A 15959-nucleotide genomic window follows, 5' to 3' on the forward strand; every position below is an offset into this window, starting at 1 on the left:
CTGTGTTCATCTCTGAGCAGACAGGAGATTTTCAGCCACTCTCAGGATGACATTTTTATGGCTGTCCTTTGCTTCACAGTGTATCAGTTTTTAGCACAGAGCACCTGTGTGTGTGTGTGTGTGTGTGTGTGTGTGTGTGTGTGTGAGAGAGAGAGAGAGAGAGAGAGAGAGAGAGAGAGAGAGAGAGAGAGAGAGAGAGAGAGAGATTTTGGAGTCACATCTGTGAGAATGTTATCAAGTCCTGCATGAAATTTATCACCATCACACTTTGTTCTAAGAATTTGGTGTGGGTTTTCAGGTTAGGTTCAGGACTCAGGTTCAGGCTCCCATGGTAGAACCCCAGGGCTCTGCAGGACTTAGAAGACATTCTGTCACTGAGCTTCGTCAAGAACTGAATGCTTTTTTTTGCAGATGGCCTCAGTGCGGGGACCAACCTCGTGTGTCTGCATGTGGATGTCCAGTTCTCCCAGCACTGAGTGTTGAAAAGACACATTGACCATTGGGGACCAAGCAGGCACATCATCCACACCTAGGATTCAATATGTCCGAGTGGACGCACTTTGTGTCCACCCCACAGAGTTACTTTCCTCTGGGGTTCAGCCTCACTCTTCACATGTGTGGTGCAGCCTCAGCACCTCAGGTCTCCTCTGTGTCTTTTCCCCAGATCTCCCTCCCACAGTCCAGGATGACGGTGCACAACAGCAGCTCTGTGCTCCCTACTCCTGCTCTACCAGTGCTCCCATCACCTTTGGCCGTGGGTCCTCCAACCGGGACCCTTCCTGTGCCCCCTCCATCTGCTTTGGCCTTCTTCCCCTCCCATCCCCCTCAAGGCAGCTTCTCCCCTGCACACCCCGTCTGAACCCTTAGGGAGCCTGTGCCTGCCCTGTCACCCATCACCAGCCCTTCTCCACACTGACCCTCTGTTTCTCAGTCCCTCTCCTTCCTCCCTCCTTCTTACCTTCCTGTGTTGGGACTCGCCTTCATGTCCTTCATCCCCTTGTGTGTTGTGCATCCACAGGAAGTTGAGAACAATAGGACTTTGTGCTGAGCTCCTGTGTGGTCATTTGCTGGGGGAGTGTGGGGTTGAATAAACACGGCCCCCATAGGCCCACAGGAGTGGCACTATTGGGAGGCGTGTCCTTGCTGGAGTAGGTGTGACCTTATTGGAGGAAGCGTGTCACTGGGGGCGGGCTTTGAGGTCTCAGATGCTCAAGCCATGCCCAGTGTATCACTCTCTTCCTGCTGCCTGGGGATCCAGATGTGAAACTCTCAGCTCCTTCCAACACCATGTCTGCCTTCTTCCCACCATGCTTCACACTCTGATGATAATGGACATCTCAATGTAAGCCAGCCCTAATTAAATGTTTTCTTTTATACGAGTTTTAGACCCCAGTCATGGGGTCTCTTCACAGCAACAGAAACTGTGAGTCAGGAAGTGCCCTTCATGCTTTCCTCTTCCCCAGGATCCCACCATCTTCTTTACAAGCTCACAGTGAGGTTCGAAGGCTGCAACTGTGCAGTTTTTCACCAAGGCTCTTTAGGATGGGCAAGTCTTCCTGCACCTGACCCTGAGAAAGGCAGGGAGGAGTCCAGTGGAGTGTGGCAGGAACAGGGCTGGCAGCTGAGACTTTGGAAACAGACACAGGAGTTGGCAGAGGGTGAGAAGGAACTGAGAACGACCCTGTCCAGTGGCCACGTCCTGCAGGAGCACAGAGGAGGTGAGCACAGAGGAGGTGAGGGCAGAGAGGAGGTGAGCACAGAGGTGAGAACAGATTAGATGAGCACAGAGGATGTGAGTATAGAGGAGGTGAGTGCAGAGGTGGTGAGTGCAGGAGAGACAGGGCACAGCTTCCTCTGGAAGGGGTGGATATCAGGACCCGGGTCTTCTCATTACATCTAGATGGGGTTGAGTAAGGAAGGGGGTGTGAGGGGCTCAGTCGCAGGTGACCCCTGCCTCAGCAGGCACAGTGGACAGGAAGTGGTCACAGAGGGTGGGCTCTGGACTGCGGTGTTTCACATGAGCAGGAAGAACCATAGGAGAAAGGATGGCTGGGATGCAGAGGTCACTGCTGTCTGGGGGCGGTCTCTCATTCCCTGTGGAGACCTGGGGCCAGGAGGTCACAGAGGACAACTACACCAGAGGCTTCTGGGATTTCTGTATGCCCGGAAGCCCTTCCTCTCCTGAGACCTGGGACCCACAGCTGGATGGTGCTCTTGTCCTCGCCTCAGACCCTGGCTGTGAGAGTCACCAATGACTGGGGTGGAGATGTCACTGGAAGCAAGCCCCACTGGGACTCTGTCCAGGGACAGCTGTGTGGAAGACTCCAGAAATACTTCCGCTCTTGGACAAGTTTCCAGTGCAGAACAGGTGACCTCCCATGCCCTGGAATCCAGCTAAGGAATCCTCCCCTGCTCAGTGGGATCCTTGTGAGCTCTGAGAGGGTTTGCATCACATCTATGAAAACCAGCAGCTGAAGATTCTCAGGTCTAGGCTAAGAACCTGAGGCATCTGGATTTAGGAGGGGAGGCTCAGCCAGAGCAGAGGCTGCTGGGCCAGGGTCCTGGCCCCCTCCCTGCAGACTGTCCTTCAGGGAGAGCCCTCAGCTGTCCTCACAGCCATTCACACCTTTCTTCAGAAGCACAGAGGGGGGGGTCACTGGGAGGCCTCCTGCCTGTCCTGTGGGGTCAAGAATTAGAGTGAGGACACACTGGAAGAGGGTCTGGGTGGGTCTCTGAGGCGTTCTGCAGGCCGCAGAGGGGGGAAGACCGAGGTAGTTGACTGCATCCTTAGAGAGAATCTGGGGTCACCACGCATCTCATCAGCTCTGCCTTCTCCGGAGTCCCCAGCAGGGAACGGGACCTGCAGTGCGGCCTTGGAGGGAACTGTCCATCTCCCATGCTTGGCTTCAGCTTCTGTTGTAAAATGTCTCCCTGACTGGGCTCTGGAGGGGTCACCCCTGAGCATGGACACCCAGAGTCTCAGGAGGTCTGCCCTATGGGAGTGGGACCCACAAGTCATGGGTGACAATCAGGATTCACAGGAGAAGAGGGAGGGTCAGCTGCCATGTGGAACTCAGCAGGGTCAGTACTACAAACTATGTGCTCCTTTGTGGGCCCCACACAGTGGGGTCAGAGGTCAGGGGAATGAGAAGAGGAAGCTGGGATCCCCTGGACAAGAAGGCCCAGAGCACGGACAAGACCCTAACCTGTGGCCTATTGTTACAACCTGTTGTTTCAGGGGATGCAGGCAAAACCCATTCTCAAACCCACATCCACCCATTAAAGAGCTGAGATTCATTTTATAAACTTTCTGCTCTCATTTCCTCGATATTCTGCAACTCAACCCAGAATCCATCTTACACCCAGTCATTCCGAGAGATCTCTTAGATTATCCTGGACTGAGCTTATCTTGACTTAGGACCCCAGTGTTGACCTCTGACCCCTGTCACTGGGCTCCTAACATAAGGAACCATTTCTCACCTTCACAGCCACAGAGATCAACCTTGTCACCTGTCTTCCTGAAGTCTCTCCTGGTGTCACTGTTGGCCATCATGACTTCCATTACCTTCTCTTTGTGTCCCAGTCCTGCAGCCACAGTCCCTTGTCCCTTCCCCAGGAGACCCGGGATCTCAGCACACAGCTCAGCCCTGGGGAAGATGCTGACACTTCCCGCCTGACTCCTGACCACGCAGGCTGGGAATGAACTTGTCTCAGCCTCAGTCTCCCTGTGACTCCTCCAACCAGGCCTGGTTTTAATTCTCACCAACCGCATCAGGAGACCCTGGTTTTAAGTAAGTATTGGTGCTTACAGTGCCTCCTTGAAGAGGGACCCGAAATACAGTAACTTAAGAAAGAGTAAAAAGAAAAATAATAAGGTTAGGAACTCCTGGTTGTGGTACACACACAAGTATAATATGTCTGGAGATTAATTAATCAAAGGTAAAAATGGGACAGGCAGAGTTGAAGGAGTGACATTTGTTTGTATAAGTTCTGTGAACTTCGTTGCTGGAGGAAGGATTTAAAGCAGGGCACCATTAGTTGATGAAATTCCTGGACTTCTTTATCGAACTTCAGCCTTCTTTTCCTGAAGAGGCATCTCTGGATCCCAGAACTAGGTGCTGTTTGGGGAGAACAATTCAGATAGAATTTAGATGCAGGAGGATGTGGGAAGAATCCTAGTAATGCTTTTCAGCTTTGGAAAAAATAAAAACAGTAATTGATAAAAAGGATGCAATTAAAATTAGAAATGAAAGTGATCGGGAAAATGCAGAACTAATTGTGGGGATAGAAGAACGACTGAACCGGAAGATATGTTGTTAGTGTCTCCCCTTGTGATGAAGCTGACTTCCTCCTCCTTGTGCGGACTTTGCTCCCCATCTCCTGTCAGTTCCCTCCACTCCCGACCCCTGTCCATCAAGAGCGGCTCCTGACAACATGGAGACCTTCTCTTCACTGCTTCCTGTCCTCTCCCACTGAGGTAATTAAGGAAGTTTCCTGCCCCTTTGTAGAGGATCAGTCTCCTTTAAACTATGATATAGGACTTGATTCAGGAGGCTCTGTGTTGAGACTGGGAGACGGGAGAGGACACGGAAGGATTCTCTTTTCCCTGTGAGCGGCACACCTGATCCTAACAACCCGGGGCTACGAGTTAGAAACTGTACACCAAGTTCGTTAAGATTCTCTGTCCTTTTTATTCATTCTTCTCTCATACAATACATCTCGACCACAGCCTCCCTCCCCCATCCTCCAGTCTCCCACCTCCCCTCTCCCCCAGATCCACTGCTCCTCCACTTAGGACTCTTGAGGGTCTTAAGCTTGTGCTCAATGTGCACCAACTGCTCCTTTTCCATTTTCTCACCTGGATTCCATCTCTGGGGAAGCTTTGTTTCCTCTGATTGGAAGATTTTAGCAAAAGCTTGTCTTACTGGGGGTGAACACTTACTGTGGAGGACCGATGAGTCAGAAAGATGTACAGAAAGCCAACGTAGAGGGGAAGGACACATGGATCTCCCAAGGAAGGGGAAATAGAATAAGTCTTGTGGGTGGACTGGGGTGAGTGGGGATGGGAGTGGGAGGGATCAGGTGTGGGGAGGAGGGCTGGAGGGAGAGAGTAGAGGGAGAGACTGCTTGAACTGGAGGCATTTGGGAAATGAGGTGGAGAGCTAGTGCAGTGGAAACTTCCTGGAATCTGTGAGCTTGACCCTAGTGAGGGTCACTAGCAATGTAGGATGCAGAGCCTGCACTGACCACCTTCTCTAACCAGGCAAGAATCTCAGTGGTGGGACTCACACAGTAATTCATCCACAAAATCTTCAATCTATAATCTGTCCTGCTTGCAAGATGTGCTGGTGCAGTGGTGGTACAGAGCTTGTGGGTGTGGCCAGCCAGTGAGTGGTTTAACTTGAGGCCTAAGTGTGGTGGTATTGTGTTCCCCAAAATATTGTGCACCCTAATAAACTTATCTGGGGTCAGAGAACAGAACAGCCACTCGATACAGAGGCCAGAAAATGGTGCCACACACACACCTTTAATTCTATCTCTTGGGAGGCAGAGATCCATCTGGATCTCTGTGAGTTTAAAGCCACCCTGGAAACAGCCAGGCATGGTGACTCATGCCTTTAATCCCAGGAAGTGATAGCAGAAAGCAGAAAGGTATATAAGGGGTGAGGACCAGGAACTAGAAGCTTTTAGCTGGTTAAGCTTCAGGCTTTCGAGCAGCAGTTCAGCTGTGATCCATCTGGATGAGGACACAGAAGGTTCCAGTCTGGGGAAACAGAATCAGCTGAGGAATTGGCAAGGTGAGGTGGCTGTGACTTGTTCTGCTTCTCTGATCTTCCAGCATTGACCCCAATACCTGGCTCCAGGTTTGATTTTATTAATAAGACCTTTAAGATTCGTGCTATACCCAAGCCACTGGAGGAAGCCTGGTCTTACAATTTTATCAATAAAGACTTGGGAGTCAGATGCCGGGGTGAAAACCTGCTAGCTCAGAGAGGCTGAGGAGCAACCAGCTGACTTAGCCTTAGCTGATGTCCCAGAGAAGAGCTTCTCTCCTGCCATCCCAAACCAAAGAGGCTGCCAAACTCCAAATCCTTCCTACCACTCCTGTGTGTTTCTCTATCCACTTTCCTGACTCCTTTTATTCTCTATGGCTACTTCCTGTCTCTATGTCAACTTCCTGGGAAAAGCGAATAAAAGTGATTTGAGGATATCACAAGGTGCACGAGAAAGACTAAATGAACAGACACATGACTTAAGAACATGCACGTGGGGCAGGGCTGCTCTGGAGAACACCTGGGGCAGGGCTGCTGTGGGGGAACATCTGGGGCAGGGCTGCTGTGGAGAACACCTGGGGCATGGCTGCTGTGAGAACGTCTGGGGCAGGGCTGCAGTGGAGGACAGCTGGGGCAGGGCTGCTGTGGGGGAACATCTGGGGCTGCTGTGGGGGAACACCTGGGGCAGGGCTCTGTGGAGGAACATCTGGGGCAGGGCTGCTATGGAGAACACCTGGGGCAGGGCTGCTGTGGAGGAACACCTGGGACAGGGCTCTGTGGAGAACATCTGGGACAGGGCTGCTGTGGGGGAACACCTGGGGCAGGGCTCTTGGGAGAACAGCTGAGGCAGAACTGCTGTGGTAAAGCGTCCAGGGAGGCAGCTGTCATGGTTCCTACTTCTCCTGTGTTTACTCTTGTGCTTTTCAGCCCTTGAGTACACAAGCACACAGTGTGACAGTGTCTTCGAAGTCACAGACCATGAGTCCAGATGGCATTGTCTCATCAGGATCAACCATTACCGTAAACACTGGTGTAGCATCCCACCACCTACAACCTATGGCCTCCAAGTAAAGCACAGAGGAGAGACACCTGCTTCCTAACCATTAGGATCGGCTTTAGAAGGGACTAGTCTCTAGAGTCAGAGTCCCAGCACCTGCAGGTGTTTGTGGGTCAGTACATGGTCCTAGACACAGGAAGTACTATTGGTTGTAGTATTAAGGCAACTCCACGTAGTTAAAAGGGAGGTTTATTTTGTGGGGTAACTTACAAGTGAAGGGATAGGTTACAGGGTTTGGGAAAGGTGTAGCACAGTCCAGCGGTGTTCTCTGGAAAGCTAAGCTCACTCTACCTCGAGTGTCCAGGATCCAGGAACCAAGAGAGCCAGCACATGTGGATCTCGAGTCTTAAGGGCTCCTGTCTTGGCCCTGCCTTGTAGGCATGGCAGTTACTGAAGCCTCAGTGGGGGTAGGACTTCCAGGTCAAAGCTGGAACAGCTACCCACTACAAAGTACAGGCACTTCCCTGTACGGCTAGGCCTGTCTGCAGTTCTGAGCTCTAACTCAAGTGGCACAACTTTGCCTTTTCCCCTTTTCCCTCTTCTGTACCAGGTTCATCCTTAGCAGCTTGTCCTGACCCTCTGGGTTTCCCTTTCTCTGCAGCCCCATCCCCCGCAGGTGTCTGCAGATCTCCATCACTGAGCATGTCTGCTTTCTTGGACTCTACCTAAGGACATGGCTTCTCTTCCTCTCCTCCATCTCCCTCCTCCCTGCAGCTGTGAGATTTCCAGCTTCTCCGCCCTGTTGTTCTCTGTGAAGTTCCCATGATCTTTTACCATCAAAGGTGAAATAGGCAATAGAAAGCAATTCCCCTTACATTTTATAAAGAAACAAAAATAAGTATACCCAGCCACAACCCTTGGAGTCAGGGAGGAACATAAACTTTGAAACAGACACCAGTTAACTGCAGGCAGGACTTCCCACTCTCCATACTGGTGTGAGAGACAGTTCACACGGAGTCAGGGATGAGGAGGGAGGCACAAAGGGCTTTTCCAGAAGGCGGGCTAGTAAGGCGGACTCCAAATAAGTCCCACAGCATCCTTCAGACCTAATTCTTCCCCAACCCCAGCCTAAGACAAAGCCATCATCTCAAGGCTAGGAACAGGTCAGGGAGGGAAAGATGCCACCCTCCTGCAAAACTGCTCAGTCTCAGCACGGACCCTCACTCGCTTACACCTAGGTGCAGTTTCCCATTTGACCTTTCCCATCACCCTCATGTTAAAGAAAGAATATAAGGCAGTCTGTGGTGGTGTATACCTATAATTCCAACACTTCAGCGGCAGAAGTGGGTGGATCTCTGTGTGTTCAAAGTCAGCCTGGAAGCCAGGCAGTGGTGGGGTACACCATTAATCCCAGCACTCAGGAGGAAGAGACAGTCGGATTTCTGTGAATTCGAGGCCAGTCTGGTCTACAGAGTGAGTTCCAGAATAGGCTCCAATGCTACAGAGAAACCTGCCTCAAAAAACAACAACAACAACAACAACAACAACAAACCACGAAACAAAACAAAAACTAACAAACAAACAAAGTCAGTCTGATCTACATAGTGAGTTTCAGGACAGAGAGGACTACACAGAGAGACCCTGTCTCAAAATCAATCATCAAAAACCAAGAGGGGAGAAAGGGAAAGGAGAAGAGAGGAGAGGAGAGGAGAGGAGAGGAGAGGAGAGGAGAGGAGAGAGTGTGTATTTAAAACAAAAAGTTTAGGGGTTGGGGATTTAGCTCGGTGGTACAGCGCTTGCCTAGTAAGCACAAGGCCCTGGGTTTGGTCCTCAGCTCTGAAAAAAAAAAAAAAAGACAAACAAAAAAACAAAAACAAAAAAGTTTACTGCCCATTCAAGACACCTCTCCCCACCACATACATAGAAAATGTGCCAGAGCATGCTAGGTTTAGAAAAAACTAGGAACAGAAAAAGAGAGCGATTTGGACCTCAGCATCCTGGTCAGGCTCCCCGGCTCCCTGTCCCCATCCACCGGTACCCGTCTGCATTCTCCCTTTGGGCCCCAGTGTTCCTCTGCTGCCAGGTCACAGAAGCCTAGGCTCGGGTGGGCACAGGAGGCATGCCCAGGGAGGAGGGTGGAACTGGTTACTCCAGTAACAGACCAGCCACTACTGCACCAGTGGGCACATCTTTCTGGCCAGTGGGTAGTGTGGCACTAGGAACCACAGCTGAGGAAGACTGGATAACAATCCTCCCCCAGTTCCCGCAGCACCTTCTCGCACTGTGAGCACCCATAGCAGGGAGGCTGCTCCCAGCTCAGCTCCCGCTGATTTCTCTGCCTCCTGTAATCAGAGTGTGTGGTGTCCTCAGAGACTGGTCTTGCTGTCTGGTTCTTGTGGGCAACCAGGAGCACTGGCCGATTCCTGTGCTGTTATTGGGGCCCCTCTGGCTGACAATTCGGGGAGATGACTCAGCCCTGGCACTGGGTATTAATTTTAATGCCCTTGGTTTTGGGAGTAGACTTTTGAGAGATCATCTCACTTGTATCTCTGGCACGCTCGGAGCTCGCTTTGCTGTGTAGCCCAGGCTGGCCTCACACAGAGATCTGCCTGCCTCTGACTCCCCAGTGTGTCTTTCTTCTTTAGGGGATTTCTGTCACCCCATGGCCACTGTTTGATTGGGCTGTTTGCTTTCTTAGTGTCTGGTTTTTGAGTTGATCTCTGTCTGATGCAGAGCTGGCAAAGACTTTCTGCAGGCTTCTCTCCACTCTGTTTACTGTTTCCTGTGCTGTCCAGAAGACTGTGGATTCCATGAGGTCCCTTTGTAGTGTCTCATTTCCTGGGCATCTAGTGTCCTATTCAGAGAGTGCTTCTCTGCCTCCATCTAAAGGTGTTCCTCCTACTTCTCCTTCTAGTGTCCTCAGAGTTCCAGGGCTCATTATGGGGTGTCTGATGCATTTGGGGCTGGTTGGAGTGTGGAGTGAGAGATAAGGTTTGAGCTTCTTCTACATGAGACACCGTTTCCTCAGCCCATTGTTGAAGATGTTTTCTTTTCTCCAGTAGACAGACAGCTTTGGCATCTTGTCAAAAGTCAGGTGACTGGAAACTGAAGATATGGCTCAGAGGTTAAGTGTGCTTACTGCTCATGTAGAGGGCCTGGGTTCTAATCCCAGCACATACATGGTGGCTCAGAATCACCCAGTCATCCAATTCCAGAGGATCCAAAGCTTTCTTCGGACCTCTGGGAAACTAGGAACACAGGTGATCACATACATACATACATATGCAGAACACACACACACACACACACACACACACACACACACACACACAAGTTTTGTTCTGGTACTCCCTGTTTTTACTCCTATGCTGTCGAGTATAGCTTGGATTCAGATATGTTGATACTTCTATGTTTTTGTTGTTGTTGTTGTTTGCTTATTATTATTGCTGTTGTTTTTGGTCAGGGTCTCACTATGTATTCCTGATGGCCTGGATGTTCTGGAACTCTCTATGTAGATAAGACCAGCTGGTCTGAAGCTGGCAGAGATCCACCTGCCTCTGCCTCTCTATTTCTGGGAAGACGTAGTAAAGAAAGATATCCTGACAGGAAACCTCGGGCCAGGCTCACGGCTTTTCACCCTCTCTGTGGGACAGAACCTATGAGGATGTGAGAGCAAAGGCTTCTCCTCCCACAGGGTTTGTAGACTCCTTGATGCCCATTACAGGTGTCAGGTGACTGAGGCCCTGGTTCTGGAAAGGGGTGTTGTGGTGATTTGAGAGAAAATAGCCCCCACAGGGAGAGGGGCCCTGTTAGGAGGTCTGACTTTGTTGGAGTCCGTGTGGCCTTGTTGGAGGAAGTGTGTCACTGTGGGGACGGGCTTTGAGTCTCCTTTGCTCAAGCCACACCCGGTGAGAGAGACCACTTCCTGTTGCCTTTTGGAAAAGATGTAGAACTCTCAGGTCCTCCAACACCAGGTCTGCCTGCATGCCGCCATATCTCACCATGATGACAAGGGACTAAAACTCTGAAGCTGTAGCTCCCCCCATTAAATGTTTTTCCTTATGAGACTTGCCTTGGTCATGGTGTCTCTTCACAGCAATTGAAACCCTAACCAAGACAGGTGTCCCGGTCAGAGTTAGCTTCTGGGGTCCCTCAGGTCTTGGCTCCATGGGCCTGGTGTGGTCGGTCTCGGTGATTTCCCTGACTCTGACCTGGTCACGATTCTTCTCGAAGCCGTCCCTCCGAAGCAGGAACACCATCTTCACCCTGGGGACCCGGGGTGCTGTCATCTCCCCCACTGAACTCGAGGCCCCCATCCTGGTGCCCCACACTGCCCAGTGTGGAGAGCAGAGGGTAGGACGACCCTACTCTGTGGTTGGGGTTGAATCCCCTCAGGTGGGGACTTTGGGGTTCCCTGGCCTGCTGTGATGTGGGGGACTAGGAGCCATGCACTGAGGCACACAGAGGGAGACTGCTCATGGGGTGACTGTCAGGGGTTGAAGAGGATGTGGGGGCAGGAGCAGCCAGGGGGAGGGCGTTCCTGTGTCCTGTGGCCCTCTTCAGTGCCTGTTCAGGACGCTCCTCCCAGCCTGGAGGTCAGGTGTGTGGGGTCTTCTGAGCTCTCGTATCCTGAGATGTGCTGAGACCCCACATCCACGGGGCAGTGTCCGACCCCACCCTTCTCTCTGCCCCATAGTATCCATTCGAGGCTCTCTTCCGCAGTCAGCACTACGCCCTCCTCCACAATTCCTGCCGTGAATATCTTTTCATCTGTGAATTCTTTGTCGTATCTGGCCCAGCTGCTCATGACGTGTTCCATGCTGTCATGGGCCGCACACTCGCCATGACTCTGGTAAGCCCCGGATTCTGTCTTTTACCCTCCATTCTCAGGGCTCATCCACAGCCAACGGGGTCACAAGCGGCAGTTTTGAAATCAGGGGTGTCCCGTTCTAAAGAGTGTAAACCTTTTATCTCACAACATGACCCCCTAGGGAACCCTCAGACCTCGGGGATCCTGTTACTTCCTCTGCTTTTCCACAGCAGAGAGCAACACCTCTAAATCCTGGCCCTTTGCCTCCATCCCAAGCTCAGCCCTGGCTTCTGCTGTGAGGAAATTAGAGTGGAGGCCTGTGAGCAAGTCAGGGCCCCTGGAGGTGCCTGTGGACAGGGAAGGAGGGGTCTCCCTAGCCAGGGCCTTGTCCCGTAGAAATGTCCATCCGTTTGCTCACAGCCACCCGAACAGCAAACTGACATTCCATTGCCTGCCTGTTGCTGTGTCACAGAAACACCTGGAGTCCTACCTGGCCGACTGCTACGACGCCATTGCTGTTTTCCTCTGTATCCACATCGTTCTCCGATTCCGCAACATCGCAGCCAAGAGGGATGTCCCTGCCCTGGACAGGTCACTGAGCCCCGGGCCTGGGAGCCTAAAGGCTTCAGCTTTTTTTTTTTTTTTTCCCCCGAGACAGGGTTTCTTTGTATAGTTTTGGTGCCTAGATCTTGCTCTGTAGACCAGGCTGGCCTTGAACTCACAGAGATCCACCTGGCTCTGCCTTCTGAGTGCTGGGATTAAAGGCATGTGCTGCCACCGCCCGGCCAAGCTCCAGCCTTTTATCTTACACAGACAACTCCATCCTGACCCTGACTCTTCCTCACCTGATATCCTTCCCCCTCCTGTGTGTGTGTCCCAGAGGCAACATCGGCCACACGCTCATACACACACACATACACACACACACACACACACACACACACACACACACACACACACACGCATGCACGCAGGCACGCACACACGCTCACAATTCCCCTGAAGCCCTGCACTCTCCAGACCTGCCAGCACCCCAGCCAGCTGACCTGTGATTCTGATTAAGCACACAGGTACTGGGAGCAGGTGCTTGCCTTGCTGTGGCCTCGCTTTGAGCTGATCCTGGAGATGAATGTCCAGAGTGTCCGCAGCACCGACCCCCAGCGCCTTGGGGGCCTGGACACTCGGCCCCACTATGTGAGGGCTGGTGAGGGTCACGAGGGGATCTTGTGGCCACACTCTGTGGTGTGGTGGTCACCCTCAGTGGTGGGGTGGTCACCCTCAGTGGTGGGGTGGTCACTGCAGGAGGAGGGAGGGACTGGGGACAGGAGTTGCAGAGGCAGCTGGGAGGTTGTGTCTGCCAGGCAGGCTGATGGGAGTCTTCCCACCTGCTCCTAGATCACAGCCGCTATGCTGAGTTCTCCTCTGAGCTTGTGAGCATCAACCAGACCATCCCCAATGAGCGCACCCTGCAGCTGCTGGGACAGTTACAGGTGGGGCTGGCAGGACAGACTTCCCTCAGGGGGCGGGGCCTGTGATCTGGCTTTCTCCTTCCTGCCTCTGTGTGGCTTGTGCAGGTGGAGGTGGAGAATTTTGTCCTCCAAGTGGCTGCGGAGTTCTCCTCCAGGAAGGAGCAGCTTGTGTTTCTGATCAACAACTACGACATGATGCTGGGTGTGCTGATGGTAAGGCTGCTCCCCCGGGGGTCCCCAGGGCTGTCAGCCTCACAGTTCAGTGCCTGAGCCCTGATTCTGGCAGTGTCTGCAGGGTGGCCTGACTGGATGGGGTGGGGGTGCTGGCCTGAGGCAGCTCCCAAGTTCCTCCTCCTGGTGTCTTCCTCAGGAGCGGGCAGCTGAGGACAGCAAGGAGGTGGAGAGCTTTCAGCAGCTGCTCAATGCTCGCACACAGGTAGGGCCTGGGCGTGGAGGGAGACCTGGTGCTGCTGGGCTGACCTCAGTGTGCAGCCATTACGACTCACTGCCTTGTTGCTCGTCTGGTTCACTTAATTTTTTCTATGTTGTTAATAACTTAACAGCAAAATAAAACTATAACTGTGTATGTATGTGTGTGCACATGTCAAAACAACCAGTTCTGCTCTGCAGGGGATTATTAGTGTGTCTATGTGTATGTGTGTGTGTCTGTGTGTGTGTGTGTGTGTGTATGTGTGTGTGTGTGTGTGTATGTGTGTGTGTGTGTCTATGTGTGTGTCTGTGTGTATGTGTGTCTATGTGTGTGTGTATGTCTATGTGTGTATGTGTGTATGTATATGTGTGTCTATGTGTGTGTGTATGTGTGTCTATGTGTGTGTCTACATGTATGTATGAGCACGTGTGCAGCATATGTCTTGAAGCACATAGAGTCAGGACAACTTCAGGACTGGGCTCCTCTCTTGCTTCTCCACTTTGTGTTCTGGGGACCAGTGGCCAGCTCTTCCCCCTGAGCCAGCTCATCGGCTCTTGGTTTTGGAAGAGGCAATCCTTCGGTCTTCCTCTACACCTTGTCAGACCACCACCTAAAAGTGGAAGCTCACGGAGGCCGGCTACTCGGTGGAGCGTCACCTCCTAGTCGTCCCAGTCCAGGCTGGGGTCCTTTGTCCCCTGGACTCCTGACTCTGTTTGGACTTGCATGTCTCTGTAGGAATTCATTGAAGAGCTGCTGTCTCCCTGCTTCGGGGGTCTGGTGGCCTTTGTGAAGGAGGCTGAAGGTTTGATTGAGCGAGGACAGGCCGACCGACTTCGAGGGGAAGAAGGTATGAGCTGTTGTCAGGGACCATGGGGATGTGACTGGAAAGGACAGTGAGGTGCAGCTTACAGGTGGCACAGCGGGGAAGACCTGGCTGGGGGGTAGCAGGGAAGCCCAGCTTGATGGTGAGCATGGCTGTGCCCCGGGCAGACCTTGCCGGGGTGGATGGTCCCCAGGCCTGGTCACTCTCTGACACCCTCTGTCCTCCTGTGGCAGCCCGAGTCACTCAGCTGATCCGGGGCTTTGGGAGTTCCTGGAAGGCCTCCGTGGAGTCTCTGAGTCAGGATGTGATGCGCAGTTTCACCAACTTTCAAAATGGAACCAGCATCATCCAGGTGCCTGCCACCCCAGCCCTTTGCCCGTGTCCCACGCTTGGGTGTTTTCTCGCTCTTTCCTCTGGGAAGGTCAGCGACCAGCTATGTCTGAGCTGTGAAGCTCTGACCGTCCTGCCCCGGTCTGTCTGACCCCCGACTCCCCTCTGTGCAGGGGGCGCTGACCCAGCTGATCCAGCTCTACCATCGCTTCCACCGGGTGCTGGCACAGCCGCAGCTCCGGGCGCTGCCGGCCAGGGCAGAGCTCATCAACATTCATCACCTCATGGTGGAGCTCAAGAAACACAAGCCCAACTTCTGACTGGGTCCCCGGGGTGACGGCTCCCATGCGCTCTGAATGTCACGCACTGACACTGGGACCTGACGGCTCCCACGGGCTCTGCATGTCACACTCCGTCCCCTGGGTCCCCTTCCCTTCCTGTTGTCTCTCAGGCTCCCACACTCCTCACCGGCCTCCACTGCAGGATTCTGCCTCAGCAGAGTGTGCAAGTCTGCTCCTCCCTGGACGTGGAGGGGACATTATCATTCCTGTCCCTGTCCCTCCTCCCCTGTGCGTGCACACCTGTGAAAGCTCCCACACCTCAGTCTCTGATCGACTCTCAATCTTAGGACAGGGCAGTGGAGGCGGCCTTCCCTCTCTTGTAGCTTGGTCGTCTGCGGTCTCCACTTGAACACTAACCCATAACCTACTGGCTGGGGGTTCAGGCTGTCTGTCTGTCTGTCTGTAGGCAATAATAAGCACTTAATGTACTGTGACAGCATCCCTTCCTTTGTCCTGACACCTTCAAGTTCTCCAGCATTTATTTCCTGTAGACCTCTCCGGTTCCCAGCCTGGGGGGCATGAGGAAGAAGGCGGGGTGGTCACCTCGGTCCCTCACTGTTTCTGACCCACGGTGGCTGGGTTGCTTAGGAGGGACTGCTCTGTAGCTCTCCAGGAAGGTGGCACATGTCACAAGGCCTGGGGACATGGACAGCTTTGGGCCCTGTCCTGAGGCTACCGTGGGAAAGTGCACACGTCTGGGATTGTCTGTCTGAGCCCCTAAGTGGCTGTCACAGCTCCTCTGAGGGGAGGGCCTGCCCCCCTGCACCCATATGGGGCCGGGGTGGACCTGGCTCCAGAGCATACGTCTTGTCTTTTCCATGTGGCCCTTCCTGCTGCCCTGCTGATGTGCCCAGTGAACTGCAGAACAGAGCTTCTCAACCTTCCTGACGCTGCCACCCTTTGATACATTTCCTCACGATGTGGTGACCCCATCCACAAAATTATTTTCAGTGCTATGTCGTAATTAATTTTGCTACTGTTATGA

The 15959-nt window shown here is 52.8% G+C and overlaps 1 protein-coding gene across 1 annotated transcript; it reads left to right on the forward strand.

The window, feature by feature from the left end:
* The first annotated feature begins 10938 nt into the window (after window positions 1-10938).
* Window positions 10939-15521, forward strand: LOC114688794 (vacuolar protein sorting-associated protein 52 homolog). Its single transcript, XM_028863306.2, has 10 exons — window positions 10939-11124; window positions 11468-11623; window positions 12054-12172; window positions 12652-12785; window positions 12977-13071; window positions 13156-13263; window positions 13421-13486; window positions 14216-14327; window positions 14537-14655; window positions 14807-15521. The coding sequence occupies exons 1-10, from the start codon at window positions 10939-10941 to the stop codon at window positions 14951-14953; spliced, it is 1242 nt and encodes a 413-aa protein (XP_028719139.1). The 3' UTR covers window positions 14954-15521.
* The last annotated feature ends 438 nt before the right edge of the window (window positions 15522-15959 follow it).

The sequence above is a fragment of the Peromyscus leucopus genome, chromosome 16_21 (assembly GCF_004664715.2).
Source record: "Peromyscus leucopus breed LL Stock chromosome 16_21, UCI_PerLeu_2.1, whole genome shotgun sequence".
Taxonomy (NCBI): Eukaryota; Metazoa; Chordata; class Mammalia; order Rodentia; family Cricetidae; genus Peromyscus; species Peromyscus leucopus.